This window comes from Macrotis lagotis, chromosome X (assembly GCF_037893015.1).
Source record: "Macrotis lagotis isolate mMagLag1 chromosome X, bilby.v1.9.chrom.fasta, whole genome shotgun sequence".
NCBI lineage: Eukaryota > Metazoa > Chordata > Mammalia > Peramelemorphia > Peramelidae > Macrotis > Macrotis lagotis.
Window position 1 is genome coordinate 472,813,080 of NC_133666.1, and position 17,659 is coordinate 472,830,738.

The following is a 17,659-nucleotide window of genomic DNA, read 5'->3' on the forward strand; positions in this document are numbered from 1 at the left end:
ACATTTTCCTCTAAGTTTTCATTTTTTTGGTTTTGAAGTATTGATTCCTGATTTCTGTTAAATTCATCAATCTCCCTGAATTCTATTCTTTGTCTGAAGGATTTGTTCTCCTCAGAGAGTTTTCTTATCTCTTTTTCCTTCTTATCTCTTTTTCCATCTGGCCAATTTTGCTTTTTAAAGCATTCTTCTCCTCAATAACTTTTTGAACTGTTCTATCCATTTGACCTAAGCTGGTTTTTAGCATGCTGTTTTCTTCAGCATTTTTTTTTGGATTTCCTTGACTAAGCTGCTGACTTCATTTTCATGTTTTTCCTGCATCTCTCTCCTTTCTTTTCCCAGTTTTTCTTCCAACTCCCTCATTTGATTTTCAAAGTCTTTTTTGAGCTCTGTCATAGCCTGAGCCCAATTTCTGTTTTTCTTGGAGTCTTTAGATGCAGGAGCTTTTGCTTTCTCATCTTCAGACTGAGTATTTTGGTCCTTCTTGGGCTCATTTACAAAATATTTCTCAATAGTCTTCTTTTTGTTTCTCTGCTTGCTCATTTTCCCAGCCTGGGCCTAGTTTGGGGTGTTTCTTGAGCTTTTGGGACACTCCCACAAGGGTCTCAGTGTGTGAGCCTCTGTACTCCCTCCTGGTCTGTGAATGACCATAAGCGCCCCCCTCTGCCAAGGGGCTGATGTGGGGGTGGGGCTGCTCTTCTGTGGGGGGGCCTAGACTGGGATCAGGATCTGAATGTGGTCAGAGCCCCAGAGTCCTGTTCCAGAGGCAGAGGACAGAGCTCTGCAGTCTCAAGTGGAGGGTTTTTGAGGAAGTTTTTGCTCTACCTTCTAGCCCTACAATCAGCAACAGAGTCCTAATCCTAACACTACTACTGAGGAATGAGTACTACATCTATGTGATATCTCCATGATGATTAATTCCCTGGAGGGACCTTCAAGGCTTGATTTTAATTTTGATTAAAATCAGAGTTTGCAAAGTTCTTTCCTCACAGAAACCCTGTGGGGAATAGGGTTGGTTTTTTGTTTTAATTTTTTTAATAGGAAAAAGAAGCATTTGTTTGAGCTATTATGAATTCATAATCCGTACTTCAGAAATAGTCATCATTGACTGAATTTTCTTTTCCTTGTATTCCTTTACAGAGGTAGTCATTGTGTTCTTTAACCATTGCGTTTATTAAAAATGTGAACTAATAAATGGGAAAAAAGAGCATTTTTTTCTAAAAGGAGTAAATACTTATTTTCAGCCAATTTTAAGCAAAATAGTAACTTATAATTATGTAAAGTATATGTAAGCTAAAAGCATTCTTTTGCCTCTGTAGTATCAAGTTATCTTTTGTTATCATTTTGATATTGTTTTGCTCTATTTTTTATTTTTAGGTTTTTTCTAGTCAATATGGGGATAGTAATGATTGCTTTGTAAAGTATTTTTTCACTTGTTTAGGCACAGAAATAATTTTAAGACTTTGTGCTAATAAACATATATGTTCATACTTATATTCATGCATCTACATTTGTACCATTTATAATGACTTGACTTCTTACCAATTCACATTTGTTGCCCGTACCCATATAGATTTATTTATGACAGGAAGGCAGTAAACAAAGAACTCTAAATCAGTCTTCTCTTATGTTCGTCTCCAGTCTGACCTTTTTTTTCAGATTCTTCAGTTAGGCACAAGTATGCTTTTCTCAAGTGTACCTATAAGAAGAAAGGGGGGAAAGTATAGCTAAGTAGAATGAGGATGAAGAAGAGATTAGAGAAAAGGATATTGAATCAAGGAAATAACCTTTGACTAGAATAGTGAAGAAATTATAGGAAGAATTCCAAAGATAATGTTGACTAAGGTGGCTATTTGAAATGTCAATAGCCGAAAAAAGATTAGTCAAATTAATTTATAATTTAGTCATCCATATTTTAATATTAAAAACTTAAAGATAGTTTATGAAAGGAAAAGTTGGAACTTTCCTTTGTTAATGTTTCAGGATTTCATTTTACTCCCATTTTAAAATTTGCAGAATCCAATTTATTTGTTTTTAAAATTTCTTTTAAATCAACTCAGTGATCTTATACCTTTCTGAAGATTGTGAGAATTTATATTTAGTTTAGTTAGTATCTTCTGGCTTCTAATTCATTAACATCTCTCAAATATTGAATTGCTTTTCTTTGATCTTTCTGATTGCCTTATGCCTCTATCCCATTTTCTTATAATATGTTTATTAGTTTATGAGGCTTTTTGGAGTTAATCACATAAGTGTTATTGAAGCTATTTATTTGTAGTTTCCTTTCTTGTTGTTCAATCAGGTCCAATTCTTAATGACCCTATGAACTTTTGTCCATGGATTTTTCTTGGCAAAGATTTGCTATTTACTTCTCCAGTGTGTTCCCATTTTACAGATGTGGGTTGTGATTTGTCCAGGGTCACTCACTAGTAAAATGAGTGAGGCTGAATTTTTTTTTAATTTTTAAAAATTTATTTATTTATTTTGAATTTTACAATGCCCCCCCCCCATTCTCCCTCCCCTCCCCCCCCCACAGAAGGCAGTCTTTTAGTCTTTACATTGTTTCCATGGTATACATTGATCTAAGTTGAATGTGATGAGAGAGAAATCATATCCTTAAGGGAAAAAAATGTATAAGAGATAGCAAAATTACATAATAACATAACTTTTTTTGTTTTAAATTAAAGGTAATAGTCTTTGGTCTTTGTTTAAACTCCACAATTCTTTCTTTGAATACAAATGGTATTCTCCATTGCAGATACCCCAAAATTGTGCCTGACCCTTACACTGATGGAATGAGCAAGTCCATTAAGTGTTGTTCACCACCACCACCCCACCCCCATTGTTGCTGTTTGGGTATACAGTGTTATTCTGCTTCTGCCCATTTCACTCAGCATCTCATTTCATGCAAATCCATCCAGCTTTCCCTGAATTCCCATTCCTCCTGGTTTCTAACAGAACAGTAGTTTTCCATAACACACATATACCACAATTTGTTCAGCCATTCCCCAGTTGATGGACATTCACTTGATTTCCCATTCTTTGCCACCACAAACAGGGCTGCTATGAATATTTTTGTACAAGTGATGTTTTTATCCCTTTTTCATAATCTCTTCAGGATATATATACCTAATAATGGTATTGCTGAATCAAAGGGTATGCACATTTTTGTTTGCCCTTTGGGTGTACTTCCAGATTGTTCTACAGAAAGGTTGGATGAGTTCACAGTTCCACCAACAATGTATTAGTGTGCCAGATTTCCCACATCCCTTCCAACATTGATCATTGTCCTTTCTGGTCATATTGGTCAGTCTGAGAGGTGTGAAGTGGTACCTCAGAGATGCTTTAATTTGCATTTCTCTAATAAGTAAAGATTTACAGCCAATTGTCAATATGACTTTAGATCACTCTGATATCCTCATCTGTAAATTGGTGAGGCTGAATTTGAATTTAGAACTTCCTTACTCCAGAGCCATTGCTTTCATCCCCCATCCCCTTTGTTTCTTAGCATTGTATAATACGAATAAAAATTTAATTTGGATTTTAGTCTTGGCATTTTTTTTTTTTTTAGTTGCCTACTAGCAGTGTGATTTTGCCCAAGTCCTCTGGTGAGGCAAACTTAGAAATTCAAAAAAAGGTGAAATTTTAGCATGCTATCATCACCACCAATCACGAGATAATATACTGGCACTACTGCCAGGATGCTTTATCTAAATACTGACTTCTGTTTTTCTTAATCTTAATAGTATTAGCTTACATTTATATAAGCCTTTATGATTTAGTGTTACTGTTACATTATTTTTGTCATTGCGTTTTGTTCTTTTGATTCTATTTTTTATAGTTCATGAAATGTCTTCCTATATCTTCTCTTCATATTTGTTATTTGTTATATCTAAATAATATTTCATAAATCATGATGTATTCAGCCATTCTACCATCATTGAGCATATATAGGATTTATTTCTAGCCTTTTGCTACAGAAAGGAGTACTGCTATTCATATTTTATTTACATTTTATATGTTTGTATGTTATGATACTAAATTTTTATGAACTACTTTATTTCATTAAGATGTAATCAAGAAGCTTGTTTTCTCATGAATTTTTCTACTTACGCCTGCAGTTTTAGTTCCTTAGTTCACTTTTGTGTAAGTCACTTAACATTTGCTTATGAAATGCTGATGTCAGATAATCCAAGCTGTTTAGAAATCTTCAGATTGCGCAAAGTTCTCAACCTTTGATTCTAACTATAACTTGGTAATGCCCACAATGTTATTGATAGTTTGTCTTGCTTTACTGTAAAAGAAATACCTTGATTGTCAGGAGTGTCCTTGGTCACTTGAGGAGCCTTGGATCCTATTTGTTGGCAGTTGCTAGCTTTGCTAATAAATGAGTTATACTCAGAATTTTGTTGGCTCGGTATTTTTTTTTCTTTTGCAGATTTCTAGAGTAACAGTGCGTTGTATATGTACACATGATGTCTGTTGAACTTTTTCAGATCAAGTGGTATAAAGTTTAATTCCTTAATGACTTTGTTTGCATAATCATTCAGGTTCGATTGTATTACAATATGATTAAAAAAGAAAAATATCTTTAGGGTTAGAGGGCTGGAAGATGGGGGCCAAAAAATGCCTTTAGAAGTCAATCCAGCTAATTCTTTTATTTCCCAGTAGCTTTATTCTTTGGAATTAACTTCACCATCATTATGCCCCTGAACCAGAGACCTTCTCCCTTTCTCTCCCTCCATTCTTTTCAATTTCCTTTTGTGTGTTTTTTTTTTTTTTTTTTGTTTTCCCCCAATATAAAGTTGTAAGCTCCTTGAGAACAGGGACTGTCTTTTTCTTATTTATATCCTTAGTACTTACTCCTTATACAGAGTAAGCATGTAAAAATTTTTACTCATTTTGAACAGTTCCCCCAATAGTAGAGACAGTCACCATTGTGTCTCTCATAATTTCATCAACATTGACTTAATTATTGTTTTTTCATTTCTAGCTCAAAGTTGTTTTAGTTTGTATTTCTTTTACTCCTGAGAGAATGTCTAGTATTTGTTGATTTAATAGTAGGCATTGATATCAGGAAAATCAAGAGTTTAATTTTTTTTTTAGCCGTATCCAGCAAATGAGAATTCTAAGCTTGCCTCCGGGAATTTGGGTGATTATGAACATGCTGCAAAATATATGAAAAATAGTCAAGTTAGATTACCTTTGGTAAGTACTTTCTTTAAAAAAACTATGTTAGGTGTTAGATAAAGTAAATATATTGAAATTTAAGATAATTTATTTAGAGCTGTTCATTCCATTTTTCTAGCACTTTAATCATTTCTCTCTTAGACTTTTTTTTAAAAACTATTCCTTGTGATATATACTACAGAGGCACCGTGCTTCACCTATATTTACTTCTCTGTACAGGACCAATAATCACTTCCCCTCCCCAAAGACAGCTATATAGATGCAGAAGCAGAGTATGGAATGAGAAGTTTTAAGAGATTAGGAAGGAAGATGTGATGTTTGGTTAGTACCAAAAGTGCTTTGGTTTTCTGTATTGCAAGAGAGAACAAAAACTCAGTCTTTGGTGTTATTTTAGCACATTCCTTTCTCCTTTTTCTCTCAGCAAAAGTGTTAGATTAAGGATTTATATCCATTATTAGATTTCTGAATGTATTATCTTTTAAGAGATATGTTGTTATCATTAATTGTACTGATAAATTTTATGTATTTGTTAAGATTAAAGAAAAATTTTGTTATAATTGAAGAGGTGCTATTTATTATATTAAATGTATGTGTTAGTAATTTTTAGTTTAAAACTGAACTTAAAAAACTTGAGACTCTGCATGGACATGTACTCATAGGCACCCTTTAAAATTTGTAATTTGTACCGATTAGTTTATACTGATGGTTGAACCTGCATTTTTTCATCTTTATAAACTTAGATTTCATTTAATGTTTAAAATGTTTGAGTTATAAACAATGACAAATTCTTATAAAGCTATGTATGATTTCGTATTGAGCTTTTATAACTTCTCTTCTCTCTTTAAATTTAAATTTAGGGGACCTTAAGTAAATCTGAATGGGAAGCTACAAGTAAGTAGCATCAATGTGAACACAGAATGTCTTTCAATGTTTGGATCTGATAAGTTTAAGAAGTTCATATGCTGTTGAGAAATTGCAGAGATAAATTTTGCTCTTGTGCATGTGTTTTATTTTCACTTTTCTGAATGCCAGCTTTTATGCATCTGAACCTCTTTTTAATCCTTTCTCATTGTCTATCCCATTTGTATCCCTCACCCTCCAAACTATGCTTCCTCAAAACACAAGTGAGGGCAAATAAATCTGGGTATAGATTAAACTGTGACTGTGATCTAGTTACATTGTCCTTTCCTCCACTGACCTCAGTGAGGACTTTGTAATAAAATCAGGGTGTGTGTGTGGGTGTGTATATGGATATATACCAGCATTGAAAGTCCAAACTATTGTTTATAAGACTTATTTCATGCCTTGACTGAAAATACATAGCTGTATTTTCAGGTTTATAGATGTAGCCTAAAACTCATCTTCAATTCTTTCCTTCAATGTGAAACTATTGATTCTTTAGCTTTAGCTTGCACCTAAACTGGGACTCTTTTAGCAACTTCTTATTCCATTAATCAGTCAACAGACATTTATAAAGCACTGTGTAATGTGCTGGACACAACATTCTGCTTCTAAGGATGCAAGGAAGAAGCAAAAGTTTCTTGTTTCATGGATTTGGAGTACCAAAAAGAGTGGACAGTCACTTAAAGAATTCTTTAATGTATTTGCTCAGTTAAGATTAAGTGCCTTTGAAGCATATTAACTCTACATTTGTCTTAAAATAAGGATCAAAATATTTAATCTCTTTCAGAAATTGTCAGTTGTGACCATCAAACCAATTTTAGCTTATTCTGGTGTTTTGCTAGTGATACAGAAAGTGATGACATTTCCCTCTAAGGAATATCACAAGACTTTTTCATTTGTGCAAATTATTGTTTCAGTTTTTATTTTAAATGCAATTTTAGTGTCACTGCCTATTGGATTTATTGTGGAGGTATTCTACTACTTGGGAAATTTTATATGTATGAATATATCCTCTTAGTAACTTCACATTAGACTAGGCATGAAGTGCTTTTTTTTTCTGGTTTTGACATTTCATTTGAAAACTATCTTGTGTCTTTTTTTTTTGGAGTCTTTAAAATAATGAACCAATTCTACCATAGATTACTGTGTGTGTGTGTGTGTGTGTGTGTGTGTGTGTGTGTACAAATTTTGCAATTGGTGATTATTTATTTACTTGGTTGGTTGGTTCTTGTCCTTAGTTATCGAAGAAGACCAAAATAACTTCACTATGTTTGAGACAAATTGCAATGTATCTGACTGTAGCTGGTCAAGTCCACATGAGCTCAAAATGCTCTACCACGGATTGGGTACAAATAATCCATGTGAACACCTAAAGTGGGTATTTATTCACTTAAGCTTGAATTGAAGTAGACTTAGTGAATAAGAAAATAGTTGAGGATATTTAAGGTTTCTCTCTTTCCTACCTTTTTCAAAACTCTGAGAGTAGAGGAATTTTAGCCAAACTTTATATTGTGTACTGCAGTTGTTCTTATTTTCTTTTGGAGTAAAATATCAAGTCTAAAATTTTTCTTTTCTTTCTTTTTTTTTTTTTTAGGTATTTACTTGGTTTTTGCATTTGAAAAGCAGCCATGAGCATAAAACTGATTTAGTCAAGAAGAGTAGCTTATCCCACCTATCCAGATGTGGAGGATTCACAATCAATCCTAGCAGCTTTGTTTTAATCTTTGTCTTTCTTTTTTATTTTTTTCTTCCTTTTAAAAAAAATGGAAAGGAACATGTAGGACCTTGCCAAGAACTAGGGCAAACACATGTGTCTGCTCTACAGCTTCTCATTGAGAGATAAATTTGCGTGTATTTGTGTATATGAAAAAATGACCTTGGACATCCATCTCCTTAAAACAATTTGCTTTCAGAAATGGTCATGGGGGAAGATCCTGTTTAACTTTTCACTGCTCTGAGAGCTTTCAAAATTATGTTATAGTACAACTTGTTATGAAGGCAGCTGTGCCATTATCAGGATGCTCCCATTTTGTTAAGTAATGTATGTTTACAGTATTAAATTTTGAGACTGTAGTATGTGGGGCAAGAATTCCGAGTTGTAAGTTTGTGCATGCACATATTTGTGCTTGCTTATGTGTAGTCTTATGTTGTTTCATCATTAAATGGTTTTTCATTCTGTACAGTTTTGAATGTTGGTGTTCTGAATGTTTTGGAAAGATAGTTTCCATATGACTTATTTTAGAACATTTAAAATTCTAGGCAACTTATTTAGACATTTGTTAAAATATTTCATATAAATAGTAGCCTACTACTACTACTAGTATACAATCGTTTAAATAGTACAAGTAGTAGAGTTTGCTTAGTTTAATGTCCTTCGCAAAATAGAAGTTTTTTAAGATACATAGTATAGAATTGTTTTAGGATTTGTTTTCTAAAGTAATGTTTGCAGCTTTTCTCTTTTCCTTTTAAATGAGAAATACGTGCTGCCATCTAAAATGTTTCATCATCAGAAATATAAAATTATAAGCTGTTTCATATAATGGGTTGTAGATTCCCCTTATTGACATCAGACACGTGATTATGCTGAAACATTAATACCTTCTAATACATCATTATTTGTAAAGATTGTATTTGGCTACTGTATTGGACTAGTAAGCCTTATGTGGATTCAAGTTGTAATATTCATTTTTCTCACCAAAAAAAATCTCATTTGGCACATTAACCTGCAAATTCTTTTTATTGAATGTTTCCTTATAACTGAGATTACTCCAGCAGTTTATATTCATAAAGTCAGTAGTTAGACATTAGGTTGATGCTTAGTGAAGTGTGTTGTTAAGTAGTAGTATAGATTAGTAGTGCCCTTTTTGTCCAGGAGTATTCTAGGCATCACCATCAGTGTTGTCCATGTCAAACCTAGTGACAACAAAGACAAAGGACAAAGGAGTAAGAATAGAGGAGGAAAGGGAGTATGTCAAAAAGAATTACAGGGTAGTGAAATACTATTGAAGACTTCAGGTACTTAACAGATACTCTTCCATAGGTTATTTGCCTTTTCTTTAACTATGTAATCACATGTATAGTAAGATTAAAAATATATAACTTAGTACTTGGGGAGATTTTTCTTGTGGGCTCTATAACAACAATACTTTGAATGAATTACCCTTGTTTTTATTTGGTGAATAAAACACTAATAACCAAGAAAAATCTCTGATGACTAAGTTAATGTTTGTTGCATGAGAAATCAAAATCTCTATTGGTAGTTGTCTGTAAAAAATGCAATCTCTTCTATAACCTCCAAATATCAGAACTGCTTTCAATTCTGAATTCAACTATCAATAATAATAACACATTTCTATGGTACTTTAATGTTCACAAGGTGATTTCTTTGCAACAATCCTGTGGAGCATGCAGGGTAAGAAATATTCCCATTTTTATAGTTGAGGAAACTGGACCTAAGAGAGAAAATTTCTCATGGCAAGACAGGGTTAGTAAATGTGAGGAATCCTGATTTCATTTTCTTTCTACTTTACAGATATTTCTCACATAATTCTGGAATTTTGGTGGAATGCTTATTTTCTTAATTCTCTCTCATGCCTTGTCTCAGATTTTAATGTATTATAATTGTTGGTAATGGTATTGAGACTTAAGATTTTCTAAAAATACTTGTAAATGTACCCCAGGTATAAATAAATATGGGCCATGAAGATTGAATAATAAAATGTCACGTTATTGTGAGCACCTGAAATAGTCAAACATGGTTCTTTAGTTTGCATGTAGCATTGTATACATACCTTTAATAGATTTCACTTCTTACAAGGCTAAATTAGATATTTGTGAGTGATTGGTAGGTCAATTAATTTGATCTGAATAGCAGAAAAAACTCTTAACAGTGGATAGAGCACCAGCCCTGGAGTCAGGAGTACCTGAGTTCAAATCCGTCCTCAGACACTTAATAATTACCTAGCTGTATGACCTTGGACAAGCCACTTAACCCTATTGCCTTCAACAACTTAAAAAATAATTTTAAAAAGCATTTGAAAAGTCATGCAAACGACTGGATGGATGTGGATAAGATAGACACTCTTAGTTTTTGATGTTTCCAATATTTATCTGATTTCTTGCATTTTGTTAATTTAAATCTGTTTTATTATGTTGTAAATTCTATGATGAGCTACTTTTGAGATTGACCTTGGTTCTTCTCCATCTCAGAAGCAAACTAACTTTAACAAGCTTGAATCTTTTTTTTTTCTGTGTGGTCTGGTATATATTATAGAGGGTCATTGAATAGGGTTGTTATGTCTCTTGAATGACTTTGATGCGTGAAGGAGGAATCCTTTGTTTAAAAAACGTCCTGTAAGTTAGCATTTTGTTATACTCTCTTAAATGCGTTTTTTGTTTATTTTTAATAAGCAACAAATAATGTTGAGATCTAAGTTTTGTCTTTCGATCAGTGGTGAAATGGCAAAGATGTGGTCTGTTATTAATTTCCAGTTAAATTCCAAAGGTTTGGGGCAGCTAGGTGAATAGAGCACTGGCCCTGGAGTCAGGAGGACCTGAGTTCAAATGTGACCTTAAGACACTTAGTAATTACCTAACTGTAACCTTGGTCGTGTCACTTAAACCCCATTACCTTACAAAAACCTAAAAAAAAAGCCTATTTGTGCCCTGTCATTTTCCTTATCAAATCAGCCCTTTATTAGATGACTGTCATAAAATCAGCAGGCACTGGGCTAAAACAAGGCAAAAATATCCCTGCCATTTAGGAGCTCATATTCTAATTGGAGAGTCAGACCATGAAGATAACTAGTTATATTCAAAATATAGAAACTAGATGGAAAATAACAGTGAGGCATTGGCAGTTGAGGGAAGAACAATACCTAAAGAAGGGAGAATTTGAGGTGAATTAAAAGCAACTTGGGAAACTTAGAGGTGAAGTATGAAAGCATTACAGACATAGGATATAAAAAGGCACAGGTGTGAAGATGGGGTGATATGCTGACATTTTATTGCTGAGATAGAATACATGGTAGAAAGTATAAGAAGATTGGAAAGGGAGGAAGGGGTCATATTTTGAAGAGCTATAATATATAGGATACTATGTAGAATTTTATTTTTTCTGTGAGCCATTGGAATTTTTTTTTTTTTTTTTGCAAGGCAATGGCGTTAAACGACTTGCCCAAGGCCACATACATCAAATTTAAATTCAGGCCGACTTCAGGGCCAATGCTGTATCCACTGTGCCACCTAGCTGCCCCAAGCCATTGGAATTTGATGCTTTTTTGTCATTATTACTGACTGTTTTGGTAAGCAACTTCTTTCAGGCCTACATAAAAGCACTCCACTTTTTCCAAAGAATAAAAAAAAATTAATTTTTTAAAAAGGACTTAAATGTTGATACCATTGGGATGTTGATAGAGATGGGCTATGTTTTCAATTATTCTTAAATGTTGAATCTTGTCAGTTTTCCATTAATTTTATTTGTATGTGATAATTATGAATATACACATAAAATCACAAACAGGAAGCACATTTGTTGGTATTGCTGCATTCAAATGAAAGGAAGTTACACTTAAAGTAAATGTAATAATGTTTTAATATGGTTTTATGTAATTAAAGACAATGGTTACATTTGGATATTTATGGGAATGAGAAAAATAGATTTTGCACACTAAAATTCTTTAAATTTTAACATTATACATATGTATACAATACATATGTATATCAAAGATGTTTGGAACTACCTGTTCTAAACCAGTAGCTTATTTTTGTTTGATATTTTATAAGTTAAACAATTTTCTTTCACCCTTCTTACCCCCCCAATCTCAGCTATGAACAGTCTAGAGAATGATATACATGTACACACCTATTAGTCATTTTGTGTATGAGCAATTAGGACTAAGGAAAAAGAAAATCATGAGATAAGTAGTAAAAACATAAGAGAAATTTTTTTAAAAATGAGCATAGTGTTCAAATTCTGTGGATCTTTTTTTTTTCACCAGGATGTGGATGGCATTGTCCATAACAGGTCTTCCAGGTTTGTCCTAGCTCTCTAAACTGCTGAGAGGCACAACATTCATCATAGTTGATCAACTCACAATGTTGTTAATGTGTACGATGTTCTCTTGGTTCTGCTCCCTTCACTCAGCATCAGTTCCTGTAATTCTTTCCATTCTTTCCAGTCCATCAATTCATGTAAACTAGTAGCCTATTGAAAAGTATATGTTCTGAAAATTAAAGAATATTACATTAAAGGGAATATATAGGCTACTTCAATCAGAATAATTCTGTTTTATGCTGACTATTAATTGAAGGTAGGAATTTTTTCCAATGATACTATGCTCTAATGTGAGCACATTAAATGTGCCCTATGAAAAAGATATGAAGTTATTTTATTTGTAGGGATCTTTTAACCATAATTTTGCAACTTAAATAGATTATTTTATGCCCCCAAATACACAATTTACCTCATTTCTCTTTGAGTTAAGGAAAATTTACTTACATAGGATGTTATAAATTGAAATATTTATTTTCCTAGTATTATCACTATCTCAACATAAACTTGGCAGCATTCATAAGGTATCACAAAACTAAGTTTATGCCAGTGTTGGTGTTGTTATTTTGGTTAGCTAAATTTTCCTCATACTTTTTTATGAAGTACCAGTGGGTTTTTTTCTTTCTCCTTTCATGCAACCTCTTAATCAGAAAATATTCATGATCTATATCTTTTTTATGTGACAATGTTAGCTGGTTGAGGTAAAATGGCAATAGTGGGCCTTATTTTTTATAACTTATGATTCAGGTTCAATACCATTTTCATATGTATTTAAATATGTCTTCAAGGTTCGCACTTATTAGTGCTTGAATGGAATAAGATTTGTGATTGCAACCAATATTTAGTCTGTGATCGCTGTTTTGTGAGGAATAGTCAGATGGAAAGAAGAAAAGGGAGTGTCATAAAAAGCTAAAGAGAAAAGAGTGTCCAGAAGTGATCAAGACACAATGCTGTCAGTGGTTGCAGAGAGGTTAAGAAGAATGAGAAAAGGCTATTAGATTTGACAATTAAGAGATCATTAGTAACTATGCAAAGTGAAGTTTCAATTGAATGATGAGATCAGAATTCATACTATAGGAAATCAAGAACAAAATAGGAAGTGGAGGCACCTAATATGGTGGGTCTCCTCAAGGAATTTATCAAGGAAAAGGAGAAGAGCAATGTGATGATGGGAGGGAGGAATGGATCAAATGGCCATTTCTTTGAGGTTGGAGGCATGCTGTTCGTAAGCAGCCAGTACAGACAGGGAGAGGGTGAAGATGAATGGGGATGACAGAGGGGCAAACTGTGAAGATGGGGTAGAAGAGGATTGCTTATGTATATAGAGGGGTTTAGTTTTGACATGGAGAAGTTTGACTTCCTATAATTGTGATGGAAGAGACAATAGGGGCTGAATCTGAATGATTTGGGTTGATGAGGTAAGAAGAGGGTATTTTCCAAGAATGAGCTTAAATTTTTTTAATTGAAATATGAAGCATTGCTTTCAGCAGAGAGGGTGAGGGAAGAGGAAATCATTGGGAATTCAAAGGGGTTAAAATGTTTGGTTAAGGTATATGGGTAAATTGGATAATGAAGTAATGAGAGAAGTTAATTGATCAAGGAGGCTAGGCATCTCCCCTTTGAAGGCAGGCACAGACAAGGTAATGGTCAAGAGCAAAACTTTTCAAGAATAAAAGTATGTAAACTTAATCTAAGAAATACTTAGCAATCATTTAATTGAAGTTTTACAGAATGTTGGATTAGTGGATAAAAATTTATGGGGTGGTTGCTGGGTCATATAAATAGCAAGATGGAAAATGATGCTTTCTCTGATTCTCAACCTCTCAAATCTCCAAAATAATTATTAAACACAAAAATCATAGGGCCAGTCAAAAGATTGCTTCCAGAAAAAATCATGGTACAAATTCCAAAACTGATTGTGGTGAAATAGAACAATTCTAGTAACAAATAGTACAATTTGCAAGTGATCAGAGGAATGACCTTCAAATATAAAGAAAAACAACAGAAAAGATGAATCTTCAATCAAAGGGCATTTAAAACAATGGTTACTTGAAGCTTTGCTTTGCAAATACCCAGACAAAAGAAATACAGGAAATGTAAATAAATATAGCTATCAAGGAAGATATAAGTAATAAATAAATTGGTTCTTGTCCTTTGGTGTCAAATGGCAAAATGACATCACTATTCTTGAGACAAATTATAGTGTGTCCAACTGACTGATGAAACCAATAGAATGTTAGCCACAAATGTCCATGTGCCTGGGTGGGTACTGTAAACTTACACATATTTTCCTTTGAGCTGCTTCAATTCTGCCTTCCTCTAAGAGTATAGCACTCTTACTGATGAGGCATGCCATGCTGGGTGGTCCTATGCCAGTGTCTCCCATGCTGCATTATAAAGTTCTTAAGAAAGACCTTCAGGGTATACCAATATCACTTTTCCTGACCACCTTGTGAGCTCTTGTCCTATTTAAGTTCTCCATGGAATAGTCCTTTTTGCAAGTATATTTCCGGCATTCTAACATCATTTCCAGCTCATCATAGTTGCACTCTGTTGGAATACGTGATGGTTTAACTCAGTGTCTGGTTTCTTCTACCAGATGATCTTCAGAATCTTCCTAAATAATTTAAGTGGAAATGATTCAGTTTCCTGACATGGCACTGGTAGACTGTTGAGGTTTCACGGGCATATAGCAATGAGGTCAACACAACAGCTCTATAGACCTTCAATTTGGTAGTTAGTCTAATATCTCTTTTCTCCCATGCTTTCTTTTGGAGTCTCTCAAATACTGAACTAGCATTGACAATGCTTGTGTGTGCTTCATTGTCCCTGAAAAGGACCCTACCAAAGTAAGTGAATTTCTCCACATTACTCAAAACTCATTCCACATATGGATGGTGTGGTGTTGGCTGTGTTTTCTTGGTGTTTATTGTTAGACCAAAATTAGCACAAGCAGCAGAGAATCGATTCATACTGTTGCATCTCAGCTTCAGAGCTGAGTGCACACTCAAATGCAAACAAGATCATACACCAACATTCCCTCATTTTGGTCTTTGCTTGCAGCCTTTCCAAGTTGAAGAATTTTACATTAGTATGGAGGCCATGTTCATCCTCAGTGAAGGCATTTGATAGCATGATTGAAAACATGCTCAAAAGTATGGGAGCAAGGACATCCTTTTTTTACTTCATTAGTGACTGGGAAATCCTGAGAGCATCATCCACTGTCCAGAACTCATGCATGTCATCATGGGTCTGACATACAATACTGATGAACTTCTCTGAGCAGCCAAATTTTGGCATAATTTTCCATAAACCCTTGTTACTCATGGTATCAAAGGCCTTGGTCAGATCTATAAATGTATACGGACCTCTGTTCTGTTCTTGGCATTTTTTCTGGAGTTGTCAGGCAGCAAGCACCCTATCAACTGCTCCTTGACCCTTTCTGAAGCCACACTGACTCTCAGGGAAGTGGCCATCTTCCAGGTGAAGGCTGAGAAGAACTTTGGCAAGAATATTACCAGCAATGACCAAAAGAGTCAAATACCCCTGTAGAGATAAATGATGAAGGCATCCTTGAATTCCTGGGGGATAACCTCTTCATGCCATATAACCTGGAAAACTTCAGTCAGTTTTTGGACAATGAACTCCTCCCCCACCCACCCAGCTTGTAGATCTCAGCTGGAAATACAATCAGCACCAGGAACTTTGTCACTTGAAAGGAGCCTAAGGACATTCAAAGCCTCTTCAGTTAGAAATTCAGCTAGGGAATGATTGACACTTCAACTTGAAGTGAACAGTCAATGACTTCTGCGCTGATTGATGATGGTCTATTAAGAATGCCATGGAAATGTTCAGCCCATCTTTCTAGGATCATGTCCCTTCGTTATCAATGTAGATCCATCAGCACTGGATAACTGAAATGCAACAAAGATCTTTGGCCCATAAATAGCCTTCAGGGCATCATAAAAACTCTTTGGCATGTTACTGTTTGCATAAAACTGAATTTCATCTGCCTTCTTACTGAGTCAAGAGCCCTACATCTTTTTTTTTTTTCAGTTTTTGCAAGGCAGTGGGGTTAAGTGGCCTGCCCAAGGCCACACAGTTAGGTAATTATTAAGTGTCTGAGGCCAGATTTGAACTCGGGTACTCCTGACTCCAGGGCCAGTACTCTATTCACTTCACCACCTAGCCACCCTCCTGCATCTCTTTAAGCTTCTATGTTGGAATTAAATGCTTCCTTCTTAGAAATGGATGGACTGTCCTGTTGGTAAACCTTGTGGAGTTCTCATTTTTCATTTAGCAGCTTCTGTATTTCCCCATCATTTTCATCAAACCAGTTTGACATTTTAAAGTGTTCTGGCCCAGATAAGTGAATCAGTGCTGTACATCAGATCTCTGAAAGCTGTTCAATCTTTTTCTGTTCCACTATTGCTAGTTGTGTGTTGGCTCAATTTTCCCTCCAAGTTAACAACAAACTTCCTGCTCAGAAAGACTGTAATCTCTTGACATTAATCCTTCTAGTAGTCATCTTACCTTCCAGCTGCCTTTTTAGTTCAATGTGAATATTTAACTTGGAGAGGATGAGTCTGTGATCAGTCCAGCACTCTACCACACATTGCCTTTGTCACTCTCACATCCTGTTTGTCTCTTCTCCTTACAATCACATAGTCTATTAGATGCCAATATTTGCTATGAATGTGCATCCAGGAAGTTTTATTGCACAGAAGATTGTGATGAGGTCATGAGATATGCAAATTTTTAGTTGTAGGTGACCATTGCTATTGTTATTTACAACTCCATTTCTCCCAAGGACTTCTAGTCTGGTAGTCTGAACCTATTCTAGCATTAAAGTCACCCAGAATTATGAACTTATCTTCTTTTGGAACTTTGGTGATAAGGGTCTCTAGGCTTTCATAAAAATTTTCTTTGACTTCATTAGGGTTCTTCATAGTGCGGAGTATAGGCACTGATGATTGTGGCATGACATTTTTCTGGAAGTGGCAATCTCATTGTCATGGTAGACATTCAAGAATATTGGCTAGATTAGTTTTGATTACAAAAATCTATCCCACCTTCAAAGCACTGCCCTTCACTATGACCACTTCATAAAAATGTATACAATTCCTACTTCAGTAAGCTGGCTTTTGTTTGCTAGCCTTGTTTCACTCAGTATTGTGAATGATCAGTCAGTGAAGCTCTTCCATGTCCCTAGTATGACCTGAACAAAAATAGAGGCACAAGTTAGGGGCATGGTGACCTTGTAGTAAAACATTTGTATAATTTGGAACCTAACCAGTCCCCGATAAGGAGGGGAGTGTTTACTGAGACCTTGGCCAATTCTGTAAGGGCACCTCCTTTTCCTCAGTTATCAGAAGCAGAATCATCCATCCTGAAACTTGGTCAATTTCAGGATGAGTCTTCTGGGTCCAGAGTCATGTAGATACTTGGCACCATGCCTTCTTTGTTCAGAATCCTATAATTCCACAAGTCTTGCTTGGACCCTTTTGGAATCTCACC

General features: G+C 34.7%; 1 protein-coding gene across 3 annotated transcripts in view; it reads left to right on the forward strand.

Moving 5' to 3' along the window:
- The window catches only part of RNMT (RNA guanine-7 methyltransferase), a 40,847-nt gene extending 32,577 nt beyond the window's left edge, over positions 1-8,270 (forward strand). For all 3 annotated transcript variants that reach the window (XM_074204273.1, XM_074204275.1, XM_074204274.1), the window contains exons 9-11: positions 5,104-5,205; positions 6,045-6,078; positions 7,685-8,270. In XM_074204273.1, coding sequence (XP_074060374.1) covers positions 5,104-5,205; positions 6,045-6,078; positions 7,685-7,722 — 174 coding nt within the window. In that variant the 3' untranslated portion in view covers positions 7,723-8,270. The remainder of the gene's footprint in view (positions 1-5,103; positions 5,206-6,044; positions 6,079-7,684) is intronic.
- Positions 8,271-17,659: the final 9,389 nt, after the last annotated feature.